General features: G+C 33.9%; 1 protein-coding gene across 1 annotated transcript; it reads left to right on the top strand.

Annotated features, from left to right (window-relative positions):
* Nucleotides 1–8,441: 8,441 nt before the first annotated feature.
* Nucleotides 8,442–11,799, top strand: LOC114277116 (uncharacterized). The gene is made up of 8 exons (XM_082880516.1): nucleotides 8,442–8,830; nucleotides 8,981–9,115; nucleotides 9,203–9,582; nucleotides 9,707–9,846; nucleotides 10,167–10,360; nucleotides 10,478–10,952; nucleotides 11,029–11,178; nucleotides 11,620–11,799. The coding sequence occupies exons 1-8, from the start codon at nucleotides 8,442–8,444 to the stop codon at nucleotides 11,797–11,799; spliced, it is 2,043 nt and encodes a 680-aa protein (XP_082736642.1).
* Nucleotides 11,800–12,211: the final 412 nt, after the last annotated feature.

The raw sequence follows: 12,211 nt of genomic DNA, 5'->3' as shown, positions 1-12,211 counted from the left end.
TTTTTATTTAAATATTTTGTTATTGTTTATTTGAATTTTCATAAAATAGCTATATTTTTATTTTTGTATATTTTTTCATGTATATTTATTTGTTATTCACATATACATAATTACCTTCTTATTTTAAAAATCATTTGACTCCTAATATTTTTTTTATTTAATTTTTTTTAATTGTTCATATATAAATAGTTAACTTTTTATTTTTATAATTAATTGACTCGCAATATTTTTTATTTAGTTATTTTTTTCATCTTTTATTTGACTCTTTATATTGTTTTGTAGTTGAAATTTGAATAGTTATCATTTTATTTTATTTATTTTATATTTTTATCTCTATCTCTTTGTTGTTCATATTTAAATATTTATCATTTTATTTAAATATATATAATCCTTTTAACTTTTGAGATTTAGATAATTGACAAATGATTAAAAATTAGGAAAAGTGAGAGGGGAGACTTGAGAAATGACACGTAGGAAAGAGAATCCATAAGAATTTAATATTAAGAGTTTGGAGATTTTTTTTAATTGTTCATATATAAATAGTTAACTTTTTATTTTTATAATTAATTGACTCGTAATATTTTTCATATAGTTAATTTTTTTATCTTTTATTTGACTCTTTATATTGTTTTGTGGTTGAAATTTGAATAGTTATCTTTTTATTTTATATTTTTATCTCTACATCTTTGTTGTTCATATTTAAATATTTATCATTTTATTTAAATATATATAATCTTTTTAGCTTTTGAGATTTTGTTAATTGACAAATGATTAAAAATTAGGAAAAGTGGGAGGAAAGACTTGAGAAGTGACACGTAGGAGAGAGAATCCATAAGAATTTAGTATTAAGAGTTTGGAGAATTCTCATACTCCACTACATTTGTTTATATATATAGTATAGATATATGCACACGTGTGCGCCCCTCTAGAAATGAGTGGATTTATACCATAATATTACAAGTCATTTTTTAATTTTGTAAGCAAAGGACAAGTTGCAATGTATGATAACCTAAACCCTTTTTTATTTTATTTTAATTTTTAAATAGCTACCATCAAAGGAAAATTTTACTTGCACAATACATTCATATCTTTATCATCTCCATTTGAGGTTTTTTTTTTTTTTTTTTTCAATTTCACGCATATGTGAAATTACTTTTAAAGATAAAAGATAAAAATTAAATAGATTTAATTATTTCTTTACACTTATTACACTTCAATCCATGCTTCTTTTCTTCCTTTCTCATTTCTTTTTTCCTACTATACAACTAATTTTAAAAAGTGAGAATTATAGTGTTTTGATCATAAAATAAAGCAATAGATGAATAATGGTGATGAAGGGCCACCAAAAAAGTGAAATAATGGTGATTTTTTTTTTTTCCCCTTTGTTTTTTATGTTTTCGTTTTGTTTTTGAAGAGAGTTGTTCAACTTTTATTCGGTGTACTAGAATCAAACAAAATCAAACAGCCCCCGGAATCACACTACTGAACAAAATACATATCCAATAACCTACTGTCGAACAAAAAATATATATCCGATAACTCATTACTAAACATTTCCATTTTTATTTTTCTGACATTTTAATTTTTTTTTTACTTTGAAGGATTATGTTTCTTTTTATTGTGGTAAGATGAGTAGTGCATTGTTATGGATTACAGTTATGAATTCATTACAGACAAGATTTGTTAGATTTATCTGTTTTCTAGTCATCCAATACCTTCGAAAACAAGTAATAAGATTTGTTTTCATCATCTATTAATTGCTTTATAATTAAAAATTAAAAAAAAAAACGACGACAACAACAACAACAAAACTTCTAGTGTTATTTTTTTTTTTTTTTTTAAATTTTTCTTAAACCTTTTAGTGTTATTAAAGGAGGATAAATTACATTGACACTCCCTCAACATATCTATAATCACACTTCCACCCCCTTTGTTATTCAAAATCACACTCCCATCCCACACCTTACTTTATAATTTTTTATAACAATTTAGAAAAATAATTAGAAACTCTAATAAGGGAGCTCTAATGAGAGTGGGCCCCACCTTCACATAGGCACTCTCCATATCATTAGAGCTGCATTAGTTGAACAAAGAGTTTCTCTTTGCCTTCTCTACTTGACTCCCTCTTTACAACGATCAAAATTCACCCTAAGAGAATCCAATGACCCATATCACTCCAAAAAAAATTTAATTTTTAATTTTTAATTTTTTTAATAAAGTGATCTAAGCCGTTAGATTCTCTTAAAGTGAATCTTAATCGTTGCAAGGAGAGAGCCAAGTAGAGAAAGTAACGAGAAAATCCGTACTCGCATTAGAGCTCTCAAATTAGAACTCTTAGACATTATTATTATTATTATTATTTTGTTCTCTGTTACATCATTATAGCTCAATTAGAGTTTTAAAATTAGGAGATGTATCATCATTGAACAATTTATTCCTTCTGTTTGTTGACTGGATAGAAAAGCGATGACATCAGCAAAAATATAAGCTAAAATGCCAAGTTGACCGTTCTAGTCTGTATTTCAGTCACTCTCGACTCTCCTCTCTTCCACTTGTTTGTTTTGTAAGAAGTACTCCATGCAACTCAAATCAATGAACTTTCACAAACTTAGAACCAGTCATAATTTTTGCAAATAAAAAAATAGTTGCATTGTTAAATTTTGCAAGAATTTTGGTTTAGTTCCAATTCACTTTGTGAGAAGAGAATGTATAAAATTAAATAGATATCCATTCTAGATGCATTCTTTCTTCCTGAAACTGGACTCCCATTTCAGCTTTGTTGTTATGGACATACTCCATTATTGGAAGTTAATGGAAGCTAGGATATGTCTTTCAATCAATTTCGAATACGTTTTGTGATTACAGAGCATAACAGGAACCAAAAGCATAAATCAACATAATAAATTAATAAGAAAGGAAGACCCACCTTCTCATTACACCCTCATCTTCTTGACCGAAGCACCATCACCGTCCATTCTTTCCCCTACCTCCCCCTTCTCATTCTCTTCCCCAAGCTTACTCTCCTCCGATTGTTGATTGTGATTGTTGGGTTTTGATCGTCTATTGCATGACCACTTGCCATTGAGCGTCCCTCTCCTCTCTCCTTATATATTTTCTTCTATCTTTTTCTCTCAAACTGTAATTGAATTTTCTGGTGGGCTTTGACTTTGAAGGAGTAATGGTGGGAATGGTGGTTGTTAATTGGTAGACGGATAGTGGTGATGAAGAGCATGAACAGAGAGAGAGTAAAGTTTTGTTAAGAAGTGGGTTTGAAGGCATTTTTTAAGTCATATTATCTTTCATATTTTTTATATGATTTTTTAAAAAAAGTTAAAAAAAAATTAAAAAATTAATTTTTAATCATCTTTTCAAAATACCTCGAAGAGAGGAGATGGTAAGGGTGTAATGGTAAACTTACTATAAAAAAAATTGGAATAATCTAAATAAGTGTTTTTTTTAGACTTTTTACAAAAGATATGTAAAAAAATAGAGATGTAATGTGACCAAATAAGTGTATTTATTTAAATAAGTATACTTATTTAGTTTATGCCAAACAAACTATTAATAGTGTGAGTTCATATAATAGAGGGGATGAAATGTGATTTCAAAAGAATACAGGTGGTGTCTGTAAATGATGTGTAAAAAATGTGAAAGATGATGTGATTCAAAATAAATTAAAAATTAAAAGATGACTTTTAACAACCTTTCTAAAATAACTTTAGGTTGTTGCACTAACTAAAAGGAAAAAAACCAAGGGGAGAGGGGTGGTGGCTTGTTGGTAAGCCAACCCACACCCAGTACTTGGGATTGATACTTAGAGGTTGTGTTAGCAGATGCACAGTACTCCTGTTGCATAATAGTTTGGACACCTGTTATGGCAAAGTAGTTAACATCTACCAGTGTCCCAATGAGGGGTTACTTTTTTTTGGGTTGTATTAAATTTGGCTGACAATCAATTATGTCGGGTCAGAGTTTGAGAAAATAATGATGCCCCAAAGGAGCATCCTTTTGTGGCATGAAGTTAGAATAACCTTATCCATAACCTCTGGTCAATCATTACAGATTTTCTATCATTCTCTATTTGGTTTAGTTTCAAAATATATTTTTTGATTTTTTTTAATTTAAAATTAATTTAGTAAAAATAATAAATCAAGAACGAATTACATTAACGGTCCTTATAGTTTAGTGTTTGTATCACTTTGATCCTTGATATTTTAATTGTGATACGTTTGATTTTGAATTTTGAATTTTGAATCTCGTTCTAAATAAAGACAATTGAAAACTTCATTGCTCCATTTCAATGGTAAAGTCAATTTGGTCAAATATAAACTAACTTGACAAAAATAAATTTAAAAAATACATTTTTGAATTTTTAAAAATTATTTATATCCATCAAAGATAAAATTATATACAAATAATAAATCTTTTACATTTTTTTTAATTTTTTTACCAAATTAATTTTTAGTATGTGTTTGGATGATGATCATGTAATGGGTTGTTATCTTTATTAATATTTTTGGATAATTATCATATAATGGATAGTTGTATTTATTATTAACATTTATTTATTTGTTGGTTATCATATAATAGATGTAATCGATATGTTTAATACATAAAATATTTTTAATTTTGGATTTTTTGATTTAATGAATTGTTTAATAATAACATCAAAAATGTTGTCATGTTTGACTTTTGAAATAACATAAACTAATTTAAAAAAAAAACTATTTCTACCCTCTCAAAAGATAAAATTATATAAAAATGATGTGTTTTTAATTTTTTTTTTCACCAATTTAATTTTTAGTTTCTTAGAAAAAAAATTGAAAATATATTCTGAAAACTAAACCAAACATAACTTTATAACCAAGAAAATTTCAACGTTATTCATTAAAAAAAATGTTATTACATTTCAAGCAACATACAAGTTAATAAACACAAAATAAGTTATATGACAACTTTATTCTTGAAAAGGACCGTTTGAAAAGGAAATATCTTTAATTATTCTTGTTTGAAATAAGATTTAAAATTCAGGATTAAATGTATTATAATTGAAAAGTCAAAAATTAAAATAACACAAATCCCAAATAACAAGGACTGTCAGTGTAATTCGCCCATAAATATAAAATACTCATCATTTTCATACGATTTTAAATTTTTTAAAGGCAAAAATAAATTTAAAAAATATCTTTTCAGTGTTTAATTTTGTCAAAAATAATTTACTTTTTAAAAAAAAATTAATTAATTTTGAAATTGAATCCAAACAGAGATGGTACAAATGGTAGGAGTTTGAAAATACAAACATCTTAAGATGCAATTAAACAACCGAAAGTGTATTAAGACCCAAAAAATATATATAATTTTGGGAGAAAAAAAAAAAAAAAAAAAGATTCCATGGCCAAGTTGATGAACATACCTTGATCAGGTCCAACCTTCCATTGTCGCCCAAATAAAGAACCATTACAACTATCATAGGCCTTTGTGTTGTTGGTGACCAGCCTGTTAACAAAAACCAAGTGACATTGGGTTAGGCCAACTGGGGTTTAAATCATTAGTTTTAGGTCCATTGAGTTGATTGTCTTATTCGGGGTTGTCAATTTGGTTCCCCTTGACAAAAAGAAACTGAGTGGGCATCCCTTTATGCCTTTTTATATAAGGTACGATCACATATAATTTGTATGCAGTTACACTTCAACTATAAATCCTAGGATATTTTGATGGGGAAGACATTCAAGTGGTAATCCTTAATGATAGTCTTCGAATCTATAAACAAAAGCATATGGAGAAATAGGAGGAAATGGCGGTTGGATTCTGGTGGTGAATCAATGAAGAGGAGGCGGAACTCGGGGAAAAATAGCAAGGAATGGTCTATTTACTGTGTTTATGGACAATCTACCAAGGTCAATGGATGCTAAATCATTGTTCAAACTTTTCACAAAGTTTGGCATCGTCCAAGATGTCTTCATCCCTTTCAAAAGACGGAAAACGACAAACTCAAGATTTGGCTTTCTGAGATACGACTGCCTTGTAGCCTCAGATATCGCCATACAGAAAGCAAATGGACTTTTGGTGGATGACAGGGTACTCGAAGTGAAATACGTCATTCATGACAAGAACTCAAAGCATGTGCATAACAGGGGTCAGCCCCAGATCAGCAGAGAGGCGTTTGACCTACATAGAAGCAAGGGTAAAATACCTTATATTGGCCACAAATCGTTTGCAAAGGTACTAAAAGAGGTCACAAGATCAGCAGCTGGAACAGCAGTCACGACCATCAAAGTCAATGAAGATGGTCATGGTTGGTTCTATGAAAGTGTACTCATCAGGCTGCACTCGGATTATTCCATTCACAGCATCAAAAAGGCCCTGAAGGAGAAGGGGTTAGATCAAGTTGTGGTCAGAGAGGGGGGAGGTTACGATGTAGTCTTGATCTTCAAATCCCAGGAGGAGATGAAGCTCAATATACATAGTATCAAGGAATGGTTTCAAGCCTGGAGTCTGTTTGTGTTGGAACGGAACCCAGGAGTCCATATAGAGCAAGAGAGATGTGTATGGTTGAGGTGCGAAGGTATACCCCTAAACCTCTGGAACAGGAACACACTAAACAACATTGGCTCTTTGTGGGGGACAATCCTTAATTTGGAGGGTGATATTAGCCGTCCGAAGTCATTTTCCTATTCTAGTGTCAAAGTTGTTACTTCGTGCATGGAGCTCATTAACAAAACCATAAACCTGGAGTGCAAGGGTAAACTACACCCAATACTTGTCTATGAAGATCATCTTGGCAATTCAGAGGAGACCTCTAGTTTAGCAGTGGAAGATTACGACTCTAATGTTAATTTTTACAGGGTAGTGGAAGCTACTCCTACTGAGGAGTTTTACAAGGAGAAGGGAGATGAAAATGAGGTGGTAACAAGATATGATATGTCTGGTGTTGTGGCTTCTCCCCAATGAGGTGGCAAAAAGGAACGAGCTTATTCAATGTTACAGTGAAGAGGAGGTGGGCACAATGGTTGAGGAGACACAGTGTGATGTTGAGTTCAGCAGGCCTAGTGCTGTAGGTGTGAAAGAGGCAATGATGGAGGAGCGTGCACCTTGTCCTAAGAGCAATAATAAGTCTGAGAAGTGTACTAAGCAAGTTTTCACACATGGTTTTTTCAAAAGTCTTAGTGGACCAAGAGAGGGACTTGGGCTTGTTATTACTCTTGAGGTGGACTTGGCCCACCCACTAAGTGAGTAGTTTGCTCAAGGCCCAAATGAATCTCAGAGCATTAGGCCCATTACAAATGGCTTGCTACTTTCCACATCCCCTGGGCCACATACAAATATAGCTACCAGTGGGTCGAAAACTTTGAGTCAAGGCCAATTCAAAACACCTACTACCACCCTCAGTCACCTATGGAATACCAGGAAACTAGAGGGCTTCTCTCATTTTGCTCGACTTTATGGTCACAAAGCATCAACTATCAGCAAACATACCTCCAAATATGTTATCTTTAAACCAGCAGCAGCTGCCCTTGCACAATCAGATCTCTCCAAGGGTTATTCAAGCTCACATAGCCATCTCCTCAAAGAAGCTAAAGCTACTATTCAACTGGGGCAAAAACTCGGAATAAACTTCTGAGGGAAACAAGATGTAGTGATGGATAAGATCAATGATCTGGAGCTTAAGGACAAAGAGAGAATTATCAAGGAGAGTAAGGCTAAGCCGTAATAGTAGTAGCTGGGGAATTATAGTGTGTGAATTTGTCTCTTTATGAAGCTTCTATCTTGGAACGTTAGAGGTATTGGCAAGCCTGAGAAGAGGGGTCGAATTAAAAACCTCCTAAAAGATAGGCACATTGATGTCGCATTCTTTCAAGAAACTAAGAAGGTAGTGGCTTCAGGCACTGTGGTTAGGCGGCTTTAGGGTAATAGGAATATGGAGTTCTTGTCTGTGGACCCTGAAAGATCTGCAAGAGGACTTCTGTGCATCTAGGATCTAGGTGTTTTCCAATTAGCTGGCAGCTGCTGCAATAGGAGATTTATTTTACTCTCAGGTACATTATATAACTCTTTTCATTGTGTTCTGCTTAATATATATGCACCCAGTGAGGTTAGCAGCAGATCCTCCTTTTGGAATACTCTTCTTAACCTTAAGGTCTCTTTCCCTTTTCCATGGTGCTTGGGAAGGGATTTCAATGAGATAAGGCATATGTGTGAGAGAGAGAGTTGGTTGTTCCCGAAGAGATAGAGGTATGAAACAACTTAATGAGTTTATAGATGCATGTGAACTGAATGACCTTCCTTTTTATGGTAGAAAATATACTTGGTGTAATGCTCAGGAGGCATAGAAATGGAGCAGAATTGATAGGGTCTTGCTAAGCCCTGAATGGTTAATTCACTTCAACATGAAGCTTTGGGGATTGCCTCAGCTCATATCAAATCATTGCCCTTTATTGTTAATGGAAGATGAAAGAAATTGGGGGCCCAAACCTTTCCGAATTATCAACGCTTGGACTTTGCATCCCAGTTTCTCTCATCTCTTTACTACTTGTTGGAAGAGTTCTAATTTTGTGGGTTGGATTGGTTATATAATCCAACAAAAACTTAAGTTGGAATTAAAGAAATGGAATTCGAAAGTGTTTGGCAATGCCTCATCTAAGCTTAAGGCTACAGAGGATGAATTGCATACACTAGACATCACTGCAAAGGCTAGAGACCTACTTGTTTCAGAAAAGGACATAAGAAGGGAGGTTAGAGGTGAAGTGTGGAAGCTCTATAGAAGGATGGAGTGGTTATGGCATCAGCAATTCAGATTGAATTGTTCCCTGCAAGGGAACAAAAATACTAGGTATTTTCATGTTATTGCAAGTACTAGACAAAGTAGAAATATGATCAACTCCATTTCAGTAAATGGTGTGTCCTATGAGGAACCTTGTAGAGTCAAACATGAGGTGATCCTTCATTTCATGAATTAATTCAAGGAAAGTTGGGTGAATAGGCTTGTGTTGGATGGGGATTTCAAATCAATTAAAGTCAACTCTGTATCTCTCCACCTAGTTTCTGACTTCACTGAAGCAGAGGTTTTGGCAACCATCAAAGAGAGTAATGGTAACGAAGCTCCGGGCCCAGATGGGTTTAACTTGTTGTGCTATCAAAAATATTGGAAAGTTATGAAGTAGGAGATCATGTAATTTTTTAGAGATTTCTACACAAACAATAGGCTCACCTATGGTATCAACAACTCCTTCATTACCCTCATTCCCAAGCTTATCAATCCCATTAATCTGACTAATTATAGACCCATTAGCCTGGTTGGTTCTTTATACAAAATTTTGGCAAAAGTCCTTGTGCATAGGATGAAGCCAATAATGCCCTCAATTATTGGTGAGACTCAGACAGCTTTTATAGGTGGAAGAAATATCATTGATAGGGTGTTTATTGCAAATGAAGTAGCTGATGATTGGAAGAAAGCCAAACGGCAAGGGCTAATTATCAAGTTGGACTTTGAGAAAGCCTTTGATTCAGTAAACAAGGAATTCTTGTTCTTCATGTTGTCCAGTTTTGGTTTTGGGTCTAAATGGATCTCTTGGATGAAAGCCTGTATGTTTTCAGCCCCGGATCTCTATACTAGTGAATGGATCACCAACTAGTGAATTTTCTCTACAAAGAGGCCTTAGGCAAAGAGACCCATTATCACCATTCATTTTCAATATTGTGGTTGAAGGGCTTAATATTCTTCTTACCAGAGCAATTAATATTGGCATACTTAAAGGAGTTTTGGTTGGAGCTAATAAGCTCATTTTATCTCATTTTCAATTTGATGACGACTCTATTCTTTTCTGTGCAGTAGATTTGGATCAAGTGGTTATTATCAAAAGAATCCTTAGATGCTTTGAAGTTCTATCCGGTTTGAGAATCAATTACCACAAAGTGTTGTTTGTGGAGTTGGTGTGGCGGAGGAGTCACTGCATTGTTTTGCACACCTCTTGAATTGTAAGGTGCTTAATTTACCTTTGAAATTTTTAGGGTTGCCTTTAGGTGCCAACCTAGGTAGGAAATCAACTTGGAAACCTGTGCTTGAAAATGTTACAGCAAGACTTTCAGGATGGGCGAGGAAAATGTTGTCCTTCGCTGGAAGATTAACTCTGATTAAGTCTGCCCTATCAAGTTTACTTGTGTACTAGCTTTCTCTCTTTAGGATGCCTGAAGGTATGGCTCGTAACTTTGAGAAAATTGAGGCTGCTTTCCTGTGGGGTGGTATTGAATTAAAAAGGAATGTTCATTTGGTGAAATGGTTAAAAGTAACAAAGAGTGTTCCCCAAGGGAGTCTGGGCATCAGAAGGATTAGGGATGTCAATACTTGTCTGCTTCTCAAATGGTAGTGGAAATTTGGTATTCAAACTAATGCACTATGGAGGCAAGTTATATGTAGTAAATATAAGATAGAGGTAGACTGCTGGCATCCTCTTGTGAAATCTTCCTACAAACATTCTAGGGTGTGGAAGGACATTACATTCATACGGGTTCAGAGTAGGAACATATTCAACTACTTCTTGGATAATTGCCTAATCAAGGTGGGAGATGGCCGCAAAATCAAAGTTTGGCATGATAAGTGGTGTGGAGTCACTTCCCTCAAAGATGTGTTCCCTTCTCTATTCACTCTCTCTTCTGCCAAGTCTGGTTCCCTTTACTTTTTTTATGCAATGAAAACTAGCTTTAATAATTGGAACTTCCTAGATATAAGAGCTTTATATGCTTGGGAATTGGCTGTTAAAGTTAGACTACTTGCCTTGTTATTCTCTGCTCCTACATTAAGTCTTGAGTGTGTTGACAGTCTTTTAGCTTGGGCTGTTGCAGTTGCTGGTTCTAGTATCTTCTCTATGTCTTCATTATACTCCTTTAGCACATCTCTTCTTGGGCCTTCTCTCAGCATGTGCAAGTTTATATGGAATCACACCTTACTCCCCAAAGTCCACTTTTTTGGTTGGTTGGCCTAGAAAAACAAAATTAAAACATCTGAATTCTTGCACAATTTTGGCATTCTAGGTAACAACTATTCCATCTCTTGCATCTTCTGCAATTCTACTCCAGAATCTGCTCATCATGTTCTGTTATATTGCACTTTCTCTTGGGCCATTTGGTCCTCTGTGCTTTATGATTAGGGTTTTCAATGGTGTATTCCAATATTTGTGGCAGGTCTGCTTAATTGGTGGATGGGGGTGAATCTTAAGTGTTTACTCAGAAAATTTTGGAGAGCCATTCCCCTAGTTGTCCTTTGGTTTCTTTGGAAGCATAGGAATGAGTGTGTTTTCTCTAATGTCCATTCTAACTCGGCTGACCTGTGGGAACTCATCAAAGTCAGATTAGCTTTTTGGCTCAAAGCCTCTCTCAAGGACTTCCTCTTCTCTGTCAACGATATTGTTCTCAACTGCAGGCAAATAAGGGGCTGCCATTGAGTTGATTTGTCAAGCTATCAAGCTAGGTTTAGTTAATCTGTATGCCTTACTGTAGTGCTCTGTTGTGCTAAAAAGAGGGTCTGAGGGTTGAAGTTGTCTGCTAATGGTCTGCTAACCTGCTAATAGTCTTGCTGATCTGCTAGTCTGCTAATTATTCTGGTCTTACTCTGCCTTTCAGTAGAAGTTGGCTGCTTATGGTTGTGTTGAAGCTGTTTTGTGGGTCTGTTTGTGCCCAACAGTGGCTATGGTTGTTTGTTTGTGCCCAGCTGTGGCTTTTGCTTTATCTATTGGATTCTCACCAATTGGATGTTACTTGGTGACACCTGTGCATGTTACTTTTCCATCAGTTGAAGCTGGTTAGTTGCATCAACAATATTAGATTAGATTTGATGTACTTAATTTTTTACACATTTTTTTCATACACTTTGTTACAAGTGGGACTCACATAGTATAGTATTAGAAACTCATTTTAAATAATTTGTAAAAAATCAAGTACCTATATCTTTGCTCTAGCTGCATTGCGTCCCTGCGTGTGGAACCAATCCTCAATTGCTACATGAGTTGATAATTCTCACAATATATTTGGTCAGTGTTTGGATAGAAAATTTGAAATAAGATTTGTGAAAAAAAAAAGAGGAAAGATCAAAATACAAGGTAAATTTTGTTCATTTTTATTTATTTATTTTTTTCTTACACAAATTCCTCTACAAAAAAACTTAAGTTGATATAGGAGGTAGTACTGGAAAAAAAAAAAAAAGAATATATTTCATTTA

Source organism: Camellia sinensis, chromosome 7 (assembly GCF_055761805.1).
Source record: "Camellia sinensis isolate YWXY chromosome 7, ASM5576180v1, whole genome shotgun sequence".
Lineage (NCBI taxonomy): Eukaryota > Viridiplantae > Streptophyta > Magnoliopsida > Ericales > Theaceae > Camellia > Camellia sinensis.
The sequence above is the reverse complement of the archived record's forward strand: the minus strand, read 5'-3'. Positions and strand labels throughout refer to the sequence as shown.